The 18,833-nt window shown below is 33.7% G+C and overlaps 3 protein-coding genes across 5 annotated transcripts in view; all 3 read left to right on the plus strand.

Moving 5' to 3' along the window:
• Nucleotides 1–304: 304 nt before the first annotated feature.
• LOC105118182 (probable receptor-like protein kinase At1g67000) lies at nucleotides 305–18,824 on the plus strand. 3 transcript variants are annotated; one of them, XR_840904.1, is made up of 5 exons: nucleotides 305–1,231; nucleotides 9,177–9,215; nucleotides 9,291–10,435; nucleotides 17,625–17,787; nucleotides 18,630–18,824. XR_840904.1 is itself a non-coding variant. In XM_011016074.1 (4 exons), exons 1-4 carry the CDS (start codon nucleotides 523–525, stop codon nucleotides 17,694–17,696), a joined length of 1,965 nt encoding a protein of 654 aa, XP_011014376.1. In that variant the 5' UTR covers nucleotides 305–522; the 3' UTR covers nucleotides 17,697–18,824. The 3 variants fall into 3 exon arrangements, 1 of the variants encoding a protein (XP_011014376.1); XR_840905.1 differs by having other exon boundaries at nucleotides 18,732–18,824; XM_011016074.1 differs by having other exon boundaries at nucleotides 17,625–18,824.
• Nucleotides 5,332–6,613, plus strand: LOC105118180 (probable receptor-like protein kinase At1g67000). Its single transcript, XM_011016072.1, has one exon. It carries the CDS (start codon nucleotides 5,817–5,819, stop codon nucleotides 6,474–6,476), a length of 660 nt encoding a protein of 219 aa, XP_011014374.1. The 5' UTR covers nucleotides 5,332–5,816; the 3' UTR covers nucleotides 6,477–6,613.
• LOC105118183 (uncharacterized) overlaps nucleotides 18,517–18,833 on the plus strand; it is a 2,923-nt gene continuing 2,606 nt past the window's right edge. Inside the window, exon 1 of the mRNA XM_011016075.1 lies at nucleotides 18,517–18,744. Coding sequence (XP_011014377.1) covers nucleotides 18,517–18,744 — 228 coding nt within the window. The remainder of the gene's footprint in view (nucleotides 18,745–18,833) is intronic.

The following is an 18,833-nucleotide window of genomic DNA, read 5'->3' on the forward strand; positions in this document are numbered from 1 at the left end:
GACTGAATTTAATACAAATATTTCATTTTCCTTTTTGGGAATCAAGTTTGTTGAACCATGGTTTGAACAATTGGACAACCCCATCATTTTATCTTAATTTTTGTTATTAGGTATACGAGAAAGATCCGATTTCATGTTATTATCATCAACCACATAAATACTTTTCCAAACTATGCCTGGATTTTTTTGCGTGTCCTTTAAATATATTTGACCGATTCTGTTCTCTTCTTTTAGTCCCCAAGACCAAGACAGTGATGTGGTAGCCTACAAGATTTCATTTTGCAAATAGAGGCCTCGTAGAAAGAAATTAATGTGGTAGCCCTTCCCAATATAAAAATAAATTTAATACTTTTAGTCCACCAAGCATTTAAATCCAAGTATTGCGTTCCCATCTATCCCTTTCTGACGTATTTATTTACCTGAAATTGATAAGTAGCACGTCAAGACTCATCTCTTTATACTCGAAACTATCCCTGAAGCAACCAAGCCCATTTTGCTAATACACGATTCCATTTCTCCTATATGCTGCTACTTCTTGCCAGAATGCATTCCTCGGCCTTTTCTTTTCTTTCAAATTTTGTTCTTGTATTGTTGCTCTTCATTCAAGTCCCTTCATCCTCAAGCAACGATGACCCGCTCACTGCCTGTAGTCAAAAGTTTGTATGCGGGGATATTTTCGTGGATATTCCATTCTGGGGAACTGACAGATCACGCGCCTGTGGCGTTCCTGATTTGGAGCTCAGGTGTGAGAGTAATATCACCAAGATGAATATCAATCAGGTTGCATATCGTGTTTTAAAAATCAATCAGGCTGATGGAATTCTCAGGATTGCAAGAGAGGACTACTTTGTTGGATTGTGTACACCTCATTTTATGAACAGCACGTTCAATCCTAAGGTTTTTGAGTCTGATGAGGGTTACAAAAATCTTACATTCATTTATGGTTGCAAGGATGAGACAACCATACCTGGTAGAATACCTTTCACTTGCAACATAAATGAGGTTAATGATCGACGTGCTTATATCCAAGAAGGAGATACTGGTCCTGGCGAATGCTATCGTAGTGTCTTAGTGCCAGTTTCTACAGATTTGCTACCATTATGGGATACGCAAACTTTGGATTGGCCACCAATCGGGAATATGCGACCTTGGGAAGAACACTTGAAAAAAGGATTCGAGGTAAGATGGAAGGTTGATGGGGAGGCGTGTTGGGAATGCTCCACCTCTTCAGGTATGTACCTCAACTTCTCCTCGAATCTGTTTATGATGAACTCCAGTCACTTGTTGCTTCACACACCTTAGTTCCGTTCCTGTTTTGTTATTTTAATTTTATTTTAAATAGACTTGGACAGAAGTAAACATCAATATGATGATGATGATGATGATGATCTCTTAGAACCCACTTGAATAGTCAGACTGTTAGGGAGGCTCAAACTGCAGAACTAGACCATGGGAACAAGGGACAGCTTTCTGGTTAGGAAACGGTCACACCATAGTTAAATTGATGCCCATGGCGTCTTATCATACAACTAGCCGTAGGAAATCTTGATGGCATGCTCAGCAGAATTTTTGAACTGATAGTGAAAATTATGGGATTTTTGTGAACTAATTGATCATAGCTAAGAATTTAACTTTTCTGCTTTAATAATTGCCTAAATTATTATTCAGTCCTCGTTTTATTAGAAAAATAATTAGGTAGTCCATCTGATTAAAAAAAGACAATATTATATCCCTATGTTTTCATTTCCATGATATTTTAATCTTTTACCAAGTGTTTGTTAATTAAGAGTTGAGTTGTCATCTATTTAACTTTTTTTTCCCCAAAATATCCCTTTTTGAATTAAAATAAATTTATAAAGCTTGATTTGAAGATTAATCTTTTCAAGATTAAAATTATGGGTCAAATAAATTTACTCAAGTTTATCTAAGTTTTTTTTTTAAATAACCTTTAAAGGAAATTATGGTTTTTTTAAAAAAAATAAAAAATAACACCACTTTAAAAAAACTGAGTTCTCCTATCAACTTGGTCTAGGTTAAGCCTCAGGTCAGTGAATTATAAAATTGACGGCCGAGCGAAAATTATAACCATGAATTCTTCCATTTTTAACATGCATGTGATTGTTGCCTCGTGGAGCTGTTCATATTCCTTGACGGCTGGACCGGCAAAGTACCAGACAAAAACATACAATAACAGAGGATTTGTAAAAGAAATGTCCGAGACTCTCTGGCAGATTTTTACCTTAGCTTGCATGGATATTCAGGGGAGATGAGATGGTGATTTAGGAAGGATCTCATCTGACAAACAACCTAAACCCCGAAGAAAAAATTAGTTATTCGATTGGAATTAGCAAATCTAATCAACATAATAGAAATTACAGGGAACATTTGATAATTAAAATAGGGGGAAAATAAGGTAGGATAACACCAGGAAATTCACAAGGTGATGCAGAAATGGAGTCCAAATCAGAGACTTGGTCTTTCTGCAGATGACATTTTCTTCTTTGTTCTGTTTCCTGGAATAATTTATCAACTGAAACTTCAAATTCCCACCTCCTGTTTTCGTCTGATTTGACTTTAGGTGGCATCTATGAAATTAATTTTAAATAATTCACACGTTTACTCCAGGAATTTAAACACAGAGCACCGTATCATCACAAAATTCTTTTTCCTTGATTCGTCATCATACCATATAAACTTAATCAGCCAGGAGGATATCAAAATAAGGTTACAGTAGTTACAAACTCGTATTTACAATAAATTTTATTTACATTTTATATTTTTATAATGTGAAAATAGTGATGTGTTTATGACCTTTTCTTATATGGATTTTCGTTTAATAAATTCACACTTGGAGCAACAATTAAGATCTTAAAAACTAAATAATCTAAAGATATATCATGAAATTTGATTATTAAATATTTAACGTGACGATTTACAATCATTAAAAGTTTAAACGTAATAAAAAAACTTAATAAATCTCTGATAAATAAATATTTTGCCTTAAAAACCTCATTTTAAAAAGAACACCCCATGCTTAAAAAAAATCAAATATATATATATATACTCTAAATGATCTAAATGATACGACAATCATTTTTCCCCACACACAATATATTGAGGATTACAATAATAATTCACTGTATATTTTTTTTCTTCTTTTATTTTTTATATATTTTTTTTAAAATTACTTTCCCTTTTGTTTCAACTTTTTTATTTTTTCTCTTTCTTTTGTATTTATTTTTTAAATTATTTTTGTTGATTTTACTTTTTAAATATTGACCTGGTTAAAAACTTTACTTTGTAATTTTTTTAAAAAACTTCAGTGTTTTACTACATAGTTTTTCTATTTTATTTTTTTTAATTTTTTAAATTATATTTTTAATTTTTTTTAATATTGAGCTGATTGAGAATTTAATTTTGTAATTTTTTAAAAAAATATTATTGATTGCTACAGTATTTCTCCGCCTGAGTTTTTTATGATTTTCTTTAAAATTATCTTTTTTATTTTATTTTTTAATATTAAATTAAAAAATAAAATAAAAAATTACAGTTACAATATATGAGGAAAGTACTGTAACTTTTCTTGAAAATTACTGTGGATTGCTGCAATATTTTTTTCCATATGATTTTTTTCTGTTTTTGTTATGTTATTTTTTAAATATTTAACTGGTTAAAAATTACAATTACAAGTAAATACAAGTTTTTCCTCACAAAACACTATGGATTAATACAGTTTTTTCCTAGATGGTTTTTTTCAGTTTCTTTTGTTATTTTTTTGTAATATTTTTTTTTAAAATTATTTTCGTTGATTTTTTTTTAATATTGAGTTGGTTAGAATTTAACTTTGTAATAAAGTTTAATCATGCAGGGAAAGCACTGTAGCTTTCCTCACAAAACATTATGAATTGTTAAGGTGTCTTCGCATGATTTTTTTTCTTATAATTTTTTTTAAATTATCTTTATTAATTTTATTTTTTTAATATTGAGTTGTTTGAAAATTATAATTAGCAGTCATTACAAATATGGCTAAATCATGTGGGGAAGCACTGTAACTTTTATCACAAAACACTGTGAATTGCTACAGTGTTTCCAACATGATTTTTTTCCTCTTTTTTGCTGTTTGTTTTGTTATTTTTTTCTAAAATTATCTTTATTGATTTTTTTAATATTGAGCTGATTAAGAATTTAGATTTGTAATTTTTTTCTTTCAAATACTGTGAATTGTTGCAGTGTTTTCTCATATGATTTTTTTCAAAATTATCTTTATCGATTTTTTTTAATATTGAGTTGATTAATAATTATAATTACAATAAAATTAAATCATATGAAAAAAATTGTGATTTTTCTTATAAAATACTGTGGATTGCTATATTATTTCTTAAAATAGTTTTTTATTTTAATTTTATTGGAGAAAACACTATAGTTTTCCTCACAAAACATTGTCAATTGCTACAATGTTTTTCCTTGGTATTTTTTCTTCTAAAATTATCTTTGTGAGTTTCTGTTAATATTAAGTTGGTAGAGAATTTAGTTTTATAATTATTATTTTTTTTCTTTTTATTAACAGAAAAACTAAATTATGTGATGAAATTACTATATTTTTCTTTATAAAACACTGTAAATTGCTATAAATTATTTTATTTAGTCTCTAAATTTTTAATCACCAACATAACTTTTTTTTATCATAAAATATTTACTTTATTATATCTTTAATTTTTATTATTTATTTAACACTAGTTTTAATTATAATAATATTAAATATATTTATTTTATAAATTCACGGCAGCATTCCAGCAAGCTAACTCACATATATATAAAGGGTTGTAGCTAGCATGAAAACAGGAATAGACATCTCTTCTTACTTTAATAGTCGCCCTTTTTAGCGCGTGACCCAGCGACTATTAAAGTAAGAAATGATTTGGTGTATAAGGGTCTGCTAAAAGTGCTATGCAATCGCCTGTTTCAAGTGGCCACATCACCTTTTCAAGTGGCCACATCACCTTCCAATTTAAGTCAAACTCAATAGTCAGCCCTTAAAATTCTTGACGAAGCCTGTTTTCGGTATTTTGTGAGTTCCATCACACGATTGTCTGCCTAGCTATTAAACTCGCCATCATTATTCTAATATTATATATTTAAAAATCATTTTAATTAAAAATTATAATTTATATTATTGTTTAACAATAAAAAAACTTAGAACATATAGAAACTTCAACATCATTAATATTAATACTTGTTAGGACACATTTCTTTTAGGATGTATGGAAATATAAGAAATATTATTTTTAAAATGTTTCTTCATTTAAAAATATTTTTAAAAAATTAATTTTAAATAAAAATAAATAAATTTTATTGTACCGTAATCCCAAATATACCTTTAGTCACCCAGAAATTAGGTTGCAAAAAAAAAAAAAAATTTTACCTGCTAATCAAAAGTATCTTTCTAGTATTCAGCCACCAATGTTTACGTAGGCCGCAGCACAATAGGTATAAAGCCATACATTTAAGACATGAAACTTGAAAATTTTAACAAGAACACAGAATTTGACTATCAGGATTCAAAATACACATTATCTTGCTGACAAAATGATCTGCCTCCTTGTTTGGACACCTGAATTTACGTTGATGCCACTCTCATCATTCTAATGGAAGCTTGTCTTTGACAAAATCCCCATTGGTCAAATAAGTACTACCAATTCTATTGTATTCATCGAGTAAATAACTCCCACCTATGTGTTTTTTCCTCTTAACTCAATACTTGAACAACGTTTCCTGTCAATCCCTCTGCACAAACACGACTGCTACTCCTTCAGGCCATGTCTTGGTTTATCCTACTCCTAACCATAGCCTTGGTCTGTGGTTCAGCACCTGTGTTTGCTGATGATGATGAGCGATATCTGAACTGCATGAAGTCATTTGATTGCGGAAATATTAAGGGTGCTGGTTATCCTTTCTCGGGATCCGATAGGCCTGATTACTGTGGCTATCCCGGGTTTGAGCTCGGTTGCAGCAACCAAGATCCGGAGATCACAATCATGCGATCGACTTACAAACTCCTTGGCATCAATAACCAGTCGAGGACTCTCAACGTTTCTAGATCAGATTACACAGAAAATCTATGTCCTGCTCTCCTTTCCAACACCTCTTCGAATCCAAAACTCTTGAATTACACTTCAGATCATGCTGAGGTAACACTGTACTATGGTTGCCCTAGTCCAAGCGCACCAGCGTTATCATCTCAGTTTACTTGCAACATTAACGACACTGTTATGGAAGGAAACTTTATGACAGTCAACTTCTCTGCCCTTGGTATTACGGATCCCAGCTTAATCAGCTACCTGACAACATGCAACAATAGTGTTAAATTTCCTGCCCGTCAATCAGCTATTGTGCCAATTCTAGTCAGTTTAAATGCATCACAGTTTCTTGAAGCTATTAATCAAGGTTTTGAGTTGGAGTGGAGTGCAAATGATTAATTATGTGATACATGTGAATCTTCTGGTGGTCAGTGTGGGTACAACAAGACCACTACAGCATTCACTTGTTACTGTGCGGATCAACCTCAAGATTTTGAATGCTCAGCATCACCACAGGCACCTAGTCAATCAACAAGTATGTCCTCTTTTCTTTCTTGATGCCATGTTGGATAGATAGAGATAGCTGAAATCTAAGATATGCCCTCCAGGCTAGGTGATGTAGGAGGACCTCTGGTAAAAGAAACAAGTGTGAATCGTTTCTTTGAGCAGAGGGAAGAACCTAGCTGGCTATTAGGAATTGTTCAAAGCTCCATGATCCTGAAGAGAACACCTTCCTTGACCATTTAATTCCAGTATATCAAGGAAACGAAGACTTCGATTAACTGACAAAGACTTTATAACATGAAAATAAAGGTAGCCCTTAATTTGTCACAAGGAGGAATCCTTAAAGTATTCCCAACCTAGTATGAGTTGCTTTAGCAGTAGCAGGAGCTAGAGACTGTCTAATGAAATTACTCTCCGTTAATGTAGAATTGCTAAATACTCTTCATTCCCACCAGTCCAGGTTCCTCGTTTAGTGAGAACTGAAATTTGTCCAGGTTCCTGCTTCAACTGGTCCATGTTTCTTGTTTAGTGAAATGCAACTAGCCATCCTCCTCTTCTAAGCAATCAAGGAACAAAACTATGTTTCAGATATTTGTAACTTCTGCTGCATATTTGAGTCAGGTCAGGTTTTACCCTGTCATATTTTCGTCTTTGTTGATTTATAAGTATGATAGTTTTCAAGCAAATGCTTCAATAATTTCAATAATCGATGTTTGAATTACTTTCAGAGGCTTACAAGTACATTGGTTTTTGTGCAGTCTTAATGAATAATTAATTGTAGCAATTCGAGGTTATTTGTTAAGATGTTCAATGTTCGAAATTAGGCTTCTTTCTTCAGTCTTGTGTTGAGTATGACCCTAAGAAAGTTGGAGCTCTATGTGGTGATAGTTTCAATACCCAATACGATCCACATCTTGTTCATGAGATGTTAATTAACTCTATGTTAATCGCTGGGAGTTTTTTTTTTTTTTTTGCAGCCATTGATACTTATTTCTTTAGTAGTTATGTTTAGTGATAGGGAAAATTAAACAATTCAAGTACCATAGTTTGATTCCCCTGTTTTCTCTGTTTTTTGCAATGCTTCTCTGCGATTTTCGCAACGGAGAACCTGCTTCCCTTAATGTTCAAGTTTCCTTAGGATAGTAGCTTGTATGCATATAATCTTAATGAAGACATGGATTATTTTGTGTTCAGCAAATAATAATTGAGATAGCCACCATCATATTTCATTTCAAGTTCAGGTGACCAGGTTTATCCGGATAAAAACTTAATTGTAACCATTAATTTAATTATTTTTTGACTAAAATAATATCATTTTAATTTATATAAAAAATAGTGCTGACCCAAGTGATTCAGTAATCCAGATAAAACTTATGACCCGGGTTGAGTCAATCATTGGACCGGATTCAAAACTCTGCCCGCAAGTTGTCGCATGTGGGATATCAGAATACATTTTACTTACATGACCGTAACTTTGAAACAGATAATTCAATTTTACAGACTTTTTAGTCCAAAGGATTTCTTAAACTAATCTTCAATTTTCTCAGTAGTTGTTAATTATAAATACAAGTTTGATAGTTGGAGGAGGGCTTGTAATAGTTATTAATTAGTTTCTTTGGATCGGATAAAAATGTTTTTGAATATAAAAAAAATTCTCAAGCCACGTCGAAGTGACATTGTTATCAGTGCTGTTGGGTTTTTTTTTCCTAGTTATTCTTTTTTCTATGTTTTTTCAGTTTTGTTTCAAGTTTATTAGTTAAATTGAAATTATTCTTTATTATTATGTTGATGAAAAATTATTTTTTATAGTTTTTATCATAAAATAAAATAAAAAAATTAATTAATTAAGTTGAGTTTATAATCTTAATTACAGTTTGATATGTTAACTAAACATTAATACGGGGTTGGGTTTTTAGTGTGTATATATATATTTTTTAGTTTTTTTAATTAATTTTATTATTTAGTATTGAATTAATAATAAATTAATTTTAATATTTTTTATTATATAATAAAATAAAAATTAATTCGATCTAATGAAATTTATAACTTGGATTTCAGAATTGATAAATTAACTAAATATCAATATAAGAATTCTAATATCAATATAATAATTGAATAGAAATTTTTTTTAAGTTTAAATTATTGTGTTAAATTTAATGACAATACCACAAAATTTTGAACAATCTAAATATGGTTTCTAAAGTATCAAAAAATTTGTATTTAACCTACAGTGAAAGTGCAGGTGGATAAACTAGTAGTAACCAAATCCATGTAGCATAGGTTTTTTTTTAGCTTTATGTCTCATTTTGTATGTAAATTAAAACTTGCAATCTCATGTAATATTTAAACTTTATGCTTTATAAAAAAACAATGAGCTTTTTATTTTTCAAGGATGTAACTTGATTATAATTGAAGTGAGGGGAAGAGAAGTATATATTTTGACATTAAAATATAATATCATCAACTTTAATGTAGTTTTAGTTTGAATGTACAAGGTTACATATTAATAATTCAACATCTAAATGAATATATTGTGTCATATATATGCCATATAAATCAATCTAATAATTAACATTATTTGATGTTCTGTTACAGAATCTTCTTGGAGTCGTGGGCAACTACATATTGCTGTAGGTAAATATTATCATAAGAAATCCAACCTTCTCGTTTGATGATGATGGTATTGATATGATGCATCTTAAATTACAGGCATATCAGCAGCCACAGCTGCGATAATAACTTTTTCCATAATTACAATATGTCTCACTAGAAGAAAAGGTGCCGTCATAGCAAAGATCTTCAGGCCGAAGAATTCGCAGCTTGTTGACAGTGTTGAAACATTTATGATGGAATATCATTCTCTTACTCCCAAGCGTTATTCATATTCAGATATCAAGAAAATGACCAGCTCATTCGTCAATATACTAGGTCAGGGGGGATTTGGTTATGTATACAGAGGAAAGTTACCAGACGGTCGTCTCGTGGCTGTAAAAGTCCTAAAAGAGTCTGAAGGTGATGGAGAAGAGTTCATGAATGAAGTTGCAAGCATCAGTAGAACTTCCCACGTGAATGTAGTGACCCTTTTGGGTTTCTGCTATGAGAGGAATAAAAGAGCTTTGATTTATGAATTCATGCCCAATGGATCTTTAGATAGCTTCATATCTAATAAAGGATCCCCACATACAAACTGTCGTTTAGAATGGAAAAAATTATATGAAATTGCAGTTGGTATTGCTAGAGGTCTGGAGTACTTGCATAGAGGGTGTAACACTCGGATTGTGCATTTTGACATAAAGCCCCACAACATTCTTCTTGATGAAGAATTTTGTCCAAAGATCTCAGATTTTGGTCTCGCGAAGCTATGCCAAAGCAAAGTGAGTAAGATCTCAATGATAGATGCACGAGAGACTATTGGTTACATAGCACCTGAAGTATTCTGCAGATCTTTTGGAGGAGTAACTTACAAGTCTGATGTGTATAGTTATGGAATGATGGTTCTTGAAATGGTCGGACAAAGTAAAGACTTTGATATGGGATCGTTGGAAACCAACGAGATGTATTTCCCGGATTGGTTTTATATGTATCTTGAACCAGGAAAGATTTCAACACTTCATAGAGGTACAACGGAAGAGGAAGAAGAGATTGTTGAAAAGATGATCTTAGTGGGTTTGTGGTGCATCCAAACCATTCCATCACGTAGACCGTCAATGACAAAGGTGGTAGAGATGTTTGAAGGCAGTCTTCAGTCTTTGCAAATTCCACCGAGACCTTCCTTTTCTTCTCCTCCACGGTCCGCTCAAGAGCACTCTTCCACTGTATCATCACTGCTCGGCGTGTCATCGCAGGGAGATGAGGTAAACAAATTACCTACTGATGAAAGTGATTTGTAACAGGAAACTGAAAACTTTATTTTGCCTGATAAAATTAATAAAACCGGTATTTGTTCTTCATCTAAGCTAAAAATGTAGGCACTATAACATATATTTATCATTTTATATAACTAAGAAGATTATTGAAAAAGTTATGAATACCACTAGAAAAACCTATGAAAATTTATGTAGATAACTAAGCAATCATTACTTTAATTAAGAATCAAATATTTCATAACAAAAATTAAACATATTGATATAAAATTTTATTTTTTATAAAATTATATTATAAACAAGGAAGTTAAAGTTAAGCATATAAAGACTCAAGGTCAAGTCACATATATTAATACAAAACCACTTAAATATAATATTTTTTTTCAAAATGAGAATTATATTGAAAGTTACAAAAAAATCAACTTTCTTAAAAGTAAACTAGATTTCTAAAAAAATAGTTAAAAAGGTTGACCACTAGGAAACCGATAAATAACCAGTTGAATTAAATGAATTGATCGACCAATCAAATAGTTAAATCAACAAAACTATATTTTCTATTCATATTAGAATTATATTTGAGTGGTTTAATTCATTAGGATTTAATATCTATAAATAAACTTGTAATTATAAAGATATTTAATAAATATAAAAAGAAACTCACAAGATAAAAACACTTTATAAAATGATCTTTCTCAAAACTTCTTTTTATTATTTAGTTTTTCTTATTGCATTGATGCCTATAAGTTTCTACCACACTGATTTTCTTTCAACACTCCAAACGATCTCTTTACTTATCATACTCGTAATCACCATAATCACAAATCGCATGCCAATATAAATCTAGCTACCTGATGAGAGATATCTAAATTGAAGCAGTTCATTTGAATGTGGAATCATTCAGGGCATTACCCATCTTTTTTGGGGAATGGACCACTTGGCATACTATGGTCATTCAGGATTTCACCTTAATTCAGCGGTGATGCCCCATTTATAAAAATTTCAGAACTTGCTTTTCGAGTGATTAAGCTCAATAACATGTCACGTACTCTGAAGGTTACTAGAACAGATTACACAAAAAATATGTGTTCTATCTTTCCTGTCAACTCCCTTTTAAATCCAAAAATTTTCAGTTATGCTCCAAAAACTATTAGAATATAACACTACTGTGGATGTCCAATAATTCCAAGTTAATTTTCTCAACTTAAAAATTTAAACATGTTTCAAGAAATTATTTTATATTACTTTGTAGCAACTTGAAGTTGTGTAATATAAAAACTACTTTTCCGATATCTAGATCTGCTCTTCAGTCTATGGAGATGAGGCCAGACATAGAAAGTTTGAATTTTGCTCTCGAACGAGGATTTAAGTTGCAGTGAGCTGCAAATGATTTCTTTTGTGATGAATATAAACATTTTGGCACTGGGCAATGTGGATACAATACCAACCCAAGTAAATTCACTTGTTATTGCCAAGATCGGCCTTATGCAAACACTTGTGAGGAAGGTATGTGTTTTCCCCATTATGTTTGTGATAGAACATAAATATTTTAAAAAACAAAAACTGGTCTTAAATGATTATATTAAGTGATCTTATGAAATTTTATGGCCCTAAATTGGTTACACCATTTTCATACTTGCAAAATTCAGAAACGTTTATGCCATACCACTTATGTTTTCTCTGTAGTTTATGATTGACCAACACATTATCATTTCTTACATTTTATATTTATGGGAGAGAAACTTTAAGACTACTTCCTCTTAATAATGTAAGACCTTTTTTTGTTAATTAACATGGTCTTGTATGTTATTTACGAATGAGAATAAAGTATTGGATGAGTTGTCCATAAAAAGCCTTTTTTTAGAGCTCTAGGCGTGGGGACATGCCAACAAAAGCACACTGCCTAGAATTTAGCAGCAATGGACAACGGCAGCCTTGCATAGATAGAGATGAATTCAGCAAGCAACGTGCGATGGTCCCTGCGAGTCTTTGAGCTTAGGACTTAGCATGGACATGAGGGCTTAGATAATGAACCTTTTAAGTCTGCGACTGACACAACAAAAACTAGCATTCTGGACTGCCAGGTAGACAACTAGAACATGGGTGAAGTGGCAGCATAGTGGAGGCAAAACATGGGAACATAACTAGGGTGCTCTCCAAGCTGCTGAGATCATGGGATCATAGGGAGAATATGCCCCACTATATCTTAAAAAATAAGGGATCATGGGTGAACCTTGCAACTCACATGTTTTGTCTATAAACAGGCTGTCAAAGCCTTTGCTATGGAGCATACAATTTATATGCATAGCATACACACTCTTATTATGTAATCCTTTGCTGATGAGATAAATAAAGGTTAAGAGGTATTCTTGTACAATTCGGTGTGATTGCTTGTGTTTGTTCTTGTTTATGATGAGGCAATTGTGAGAACCTCTTTGGGTGAGCAAAACACATAGTCGTAGGAAACACAAGCAAAAAGAGGAGGCAATGCCGAGTCTAGTTGGAACTAGACTGCTGTATTGGGTTGAAGTTCGTTGTGAAGATTTTAACTCCGTGACAATTGGTATCAAAGCATGGTTGATTCTAACATGTAGTAGAAGTCATGAAAGCTATTTGAGAATAGTTGACGCGTCTTGAGACTTTGATAAGGTTGGATGAAGAAGGCGAAGAATGTTCTATTATTGATCGCTTAAGGAAAGCTATGGAAAGCTCTGAAAAGGCTGAGAGCTTGTACATTTCTCTTGTGGTAGAATCGAGTGAACGATTGGCAACTGTCGAAAAGACGATTGCTATTCTGAAAAGAGTAGTGACAAACGCTCCTATTAGGGTAAGTACTTCTAAACCTAAAGTGCTTGAACCAAAGTGTTTTGGTGGGGTAAGAAGTTTTAAAAAACTTGAGAATTTCTTATAGGACATGGTGCAATACTTTAGCATTGCGAAGATTGACATGGTTGAACAAGTGGATCTTACCATGATGTATCTCATGGGTGATGCGAAGCTTTAGTGGATGACGAGAACTAAAGATGACTTAAGTGCTGGACATCCAAAGATTAAGACATGAGATTGTCTCAAGCATGAGCTAAAGGAGCAATTCCTTCCGAAGAACACATCTTGGATTACGCGGGAGGAATTGAAAAGGCTTAAACATGAAGGAGCAGTTCCTTCTGAAGCTTTAGTGGAGGACGAGAACCAAAGATGACTTAAGTGCTGGACATCCAAAGATTGAGACATGGGATCGTTTAAGCATAAGCTGAAGGAGTAGTTCCTTCCGAAGAACACATCTTGGATTACGCAGGAGGAATTGAAAAGGCTTAAACATGAAAGGTTAGTTTCTGAGTATGTCAAATCTTTCAATTCTTTAATTCTTTACATCGAGAATATATCCGAGGAGGACAGGTTGTTCAAGTTTATGTCTGGATTACAAACTTGGGCGCAAATAGAACTAAGACGATAGAACGTAAAGGATTTATCCTTTGTTATTGCTGTTGTGGACAATTTGGTTGATTTCAAATCAACTACCAGAGAGGGTTGTACATTAGCCTCCTTCACGTCTAAGGAAATAAACAAGGAGAATAAGATGAAGAAGAAATTTGGTGGGGTACATCGAAGGCCACTATCGTGGATAATAGCAAGGCTAAGTTTATGGGTGCACAAGGTAAGAGTACAAAACTAAACTTTACTTTCTTCATTTGTGATGGTCCTCACTTTGCGAGGGAATGTCTAAAGAGGGAGAAGTTAAATGCTAATCGGGTTAGGGATAGCGATGAGGATGAAGGGGTAGTTATGCATGCCAATCTTATTCGTCTGATAAACTGCCTGGTAGCTGAATCAGGGGATACAACTACCGAAACCCATCCTTTTGATCAACACTTGACGAGGACTGATGTACTATGAAAAGGGAAGTCAAGGGCTACGGATAATCTAATGTATGTGAAGATTGGGATAAATGGCAATGTAGTGAATGCTATGCTGTATTCAGGTGCAACCCACACATTTATGGTAGATCGGCTGGTGAAGGAATTTGGCTTGCAGATGAGTGATAGTCATACATCAATGAAGGTAGTAAACTTAAAGGCACAGAGAATTGCAGGGATGTCTTATGATATGCCAATGATGTTGGATTAATGGTGAGGTAAGCAGGATGTGCTGGTTGTAAATCTTGATGATTATGATATTATTTTTTGTCTTGATTTCTTATGGAAAGCCAAGATTGTTTTGATGCCGTATCTTAATAGGGTCAAGATTACGAGTGAGGGATGCCTATTTTTTGTCCCATGTTGTAACGTCGCAGCTGCGAAAGTAGTGAAAAGGGGGAAAAGCTTGGTCTCGACAATTGCTATTGATAAAGCATTGCGGAAAGGCAGGGAAGTGTTTCTTGTAATAATAGTTGACGAGAAGGCAAACTATTATGAGAGGTGCTGAATAAAATTGCTAGCATGCTGCAACAATTTGAGGATGTGATGTCGCCTCAACTACCAAAAAAACTCCTACCTAGAAGGATTATCGACCATCGAATTGAGTTGGTGCCAGGGACAAAGCCACCATCTCAAGCCCCTTACCAAATCTCGCTAATGGAATTGGAAGAATTGAGGAAACAATTGGAAGAGCTGATTGACTCGGGATTTATCTGCCCTTCTAAAGCTCCATATGGTGTTTCAGTGTTGTTTTAAAAGAAGGCGGATGGAAGCCTTCGCATGTGTATAGACTACTGAGCACTTAACAAGGTAACAATCAAAAACAAATATCATGCCCCTTTAATACAAGATTTGATAGAAAGATTGTATGAAGCCTCTATCTTCATGAAATTAAACTTGTGATCGGGGTATTGGCAAGTGCAGGTTACTAACAATGATGAGCATAAAACTACTTATGTAATGAGGTATGGCTCATACGAGTTTCTAGTTATGTCATTCCGCCTAACAAATGCTCTAACAATATTTTGTAATCTAATGAATGATGTGCTATATGATTTCTTAGATAATTTCTTTGTAGTCTATTTATATGATATCATAATCTATAGTAGAGGCATTAAAGATCTTGTAACTCATCTCTTTAAAGTCTTGAGTAGAATAAGAGAATATAAATTATATGTGAAGAGGGAAAAGTGTGAGTTTGCAAAAGCTGAAATTATGTTCTTATGCCATTTGATTGGAGAAGGACAGGTGAAGATCGATCCACAGAAGATTTAAGTCATCGTTGAATGGATAACACCAAAATCTATCTTGGAATTGAGGTCATTTTTAGGGCTTACAAACTACTATAAATGATTCATTGAGGGTTATAGCAAGAAGAAAACTCCTCTCTCGGATCTTCTCAAGAAGAATCGGAGATGGGAATAGACAGTTGACTGCCAACAAGCTTTTAAGAAACTGAAGACAATAGTAACATCAGCTCCAGTTTTAGGGCTGCCTGATTTTAAGAAGCCATTCGCAGTACATACTGATGCTTCAGATAGGGCCATTAGGGGAGTGCTTATACAAGAGGGGCATCCAATTGTTTTCGAGAGTCAAAAGCTAAATGATGCAGAACAGAATTACTCGATGCATGAGAAGGAGATGACGATAGTAGTGCACTGCCTTGGCATTTGGAGAGTATATCTATTGGGGTTGAAATTTGTTGTCAAGACCAACAACATTGCTAACATATTTTTTAGGACATAGAAGAAATTGTCACAAGAATTCTTGGCTAAATATGATTTCGTATGGGAGCATAAACCGAGGAGCCATAATCAGGTTGCGGATGTACTTAGCAGACGTGAGGTAATTGCTACTGTTCTTACTATTTTTCAGGTGGACTCGGACATGCTGGGTCGACTTTATCAATCTGCTGGGGAAGATGTGGCGTATAAAAAAATGATTGAGCTTGTACAAAAAAGGACAATACGGAGGTATTGGTTAGAACAAGACCTATTATATGCAAAAGGAGGTCAAATCTTCATGTTGAAGAGAGTTGTGAAAATATTTATTGACGGAGACTCATGATCCGTAGTGGGCAGGACATCCAGGTAGAGAAAGGATGGTTGCTCTCCTGTCGCAGACTTATTATTGGCCAAAGATGGAGGACGACATAGAACTTTACGTTAGGACTTGTCTGGTGTGCAAGCAAGACAAGACTGTACGACAGTGAGAAGCAGACTTGTTACAACTGTTGTCGATTCTAGAAAAGCCTTAGGTGTCAGTTTCGATGTACTTCATTGTTGGTTTTTCGAAGGTGGATGGCATGAACATGATCATGGTTATCGTGGATAGATTCACCAAGTACGCAAAATTTGTGGCTGCCCCTGTGGTGTGTACAGTCGAAGTGGCCACTGAATTATTCTACTGCAACGTGGTGAAGTATTTTAGAGTGCCCTCAGACATTGTAAGCGATCAGGATGTGCGATTCACAGGTAAATTCTGGACAACGTTGTTCAACATGATGGGAACAAGGCTGAAGTTTTCGACTACCAACCATCCGCAGACTGATAGGCAAATACAAAGGATAAATGCTTTGTTGGAGGAATATTTGAGACACCACGTGATAGCAATGCAACGAAATTGGTTAGAGTTGTTGGATAGTGCGCAGTTTTGCTATAATCTTCAGAAATCCTCGGCAATGGAAGCAAGTTCATTTGAGCTGGTTTTGGGAGCACAACCCCAAAAAGTTGAGAGGTATTCTTGTAAAGTTCGGTGTGCTTGCTTGTGTTTGTTCTTTGTTTACGACGAGGCAATTGTAAGAACATTTTTGGATGAGCAAAACACATAGTCATAGAAAACACGAGCAAAAAAAGAAGATAAAGCTAAGTCTAGTTGGGACTAGACTATCACATTGGATTGAAGTTCGTTGTGAAAAATTTAATCCCGTGACACCTTTCCTATATTCATTCTCCTACAAGATTACCCGAAATGGAACTTTACTCAACATTTTCAACACATTGCACATCTTCATAAGTAGATAAAAGATCTTCGTAATAGATGCATGTTTAAACTGTAACTGTCTGCTTGATTTCCCATGATTTTGTGTACCAATTGTTGTTCCTATTCTTAAAGTTCAATCTCCATAAATTGTGATCTAGGACTACCATTTTAATCTCCTTGCTTTTCTAGTTTTAAATCATAGACAAGAAGACAAGAGAGCTTAAGCTTTACAGTATCTAAGAATATTACAGAACTCGAAAATATAATAAATTCTTACTATGATCCAGCACCTCAAGTATTGGAGCTCGCAGAATAGCATTTGTAAAGTAGAGCATCTAGAAACAATAGAGGATAATTGAGGTGGCACATCCAGAGAGATTAATAGTGGCAGCGAAGAAATAGAAGAACACCAGAGTTAATATATTCAGCAGAAGCAGTACGCAACACTAGGTTTTTATCGTTATAATAGCTTCAAATCAGCATCATTTGCCTGATGTTTCTCACTATACAAATTTATTATTCATATGGAGAAAATAATTCTTGTGACTATATGCATAAATAACATAAGTTTTCTATGTTTCCTTGTCATTTGCTAAGATGGCAATGGAAAAGGACTGGTTTTTTTTTTTATATATATATATATATGGCTTCTTTTCAACTCAGAACATGATCAAAATAACTAAATATAAGACTGTTTATGCCATTGACATTACTACATAGTAATTGAGTAAATTATTTCCTATAATGTAACATTTTCTTCTTTTTTCTTGCTTGAACATTTAACCAATATGGACGAGGAAGTTGAGGAATATTTAGACAACATTTTTTTTCGAACTAGACTCAAGGAAGAGTGTTTTCACAAAGCTATGCATTCTTGCTGAATTTTCTTGTCTTGATAGACAAGTAAATCATAGATAATTGAATTTGGCATGTTTCAATGCAAAAGGAAATCTGAAAGTATACTAAAGAAAATGCGAGTCTTGTGTCATTCGCATTAGAACTCCAGTGAATGAACAGGAAACTTCTTGTTGCAGACTAAGTCATATTAGTGAGTCAAGAGTCAAGACATCTGATTATCTCATGTTTATAAGAAATAAAACCTGGTTAGCTCCATCTGCTCTCTCAGGATTCAAGAGTTCTATACCTGCAGCCCCTTCCCTTCACCCGTAATCTCCAGAAATGCATCCACATCTCCTTCAAACCATCTCTTTACCTCTCACAGTAATTACCATCATCATTATTGCGATTCCAATTTCTCTATGTGAACCTGATGAGCGATATCTAGGCTGCAGCAAATCATTTGAGTGTGGAAACATTCAGAATATAACCTATCCTTTCTGGGGAGTGAATCGTCCTCAGTACTGTGGCTATCCAGGATTTCATCTTGATTGCAGTGGTGACGCCCCAGTGATTAAAATATCGGAAGTGGCCTACCAAGTCCTAGAGATCAGTTATGCTTCAAATACTAAGAATTTAATGCTTTACTATGGATGGGG

This window comes from Populus euphratica, unplaced genomic scaffold (genome assembly GCF_000495115.2).
Source record: "Populus euphratica unplaced genomic scaffold, PopEup_1.0 scaffold1840.1, whole genome shotgun sequence".
Taxonomy (NCBI): Eukaryota; Viridiplantae; Streptophyta; class Magnoliopsida; order Malpighiales; family Salicaceae; genus Populus; species Populus euphratica.

Coding starts and splice junctions, on each gene's coding strand:
- LOC105118182 (XM_011016074.1), top strand. CDS start 523: ATGCTGCTACTTCTTGCCAGAATGCATTCCTCGGCCTTTTCTTTTCTT. Junction 1,232..9,176: donor GGAATGCTCCACCTCTTCAG/GTATGTACCTCA, acceptor GTTCTGTTACAG/AATCTTCTTGGAGTCGTGGG. Junction 9,216..9,290: donor GCAACTACATATTGCTGTAG/GTAAATATTATC, acceptor CTTAAATTACAG/GCATATCAGCAGCCACAGCT.
- LOC105118180 (XM_011016072.1), top strand. CDS start 5,817: ATGTCTTGGTTTATCCTACTCCTAACCATAGCCTTGGTCTGTGGTTCA.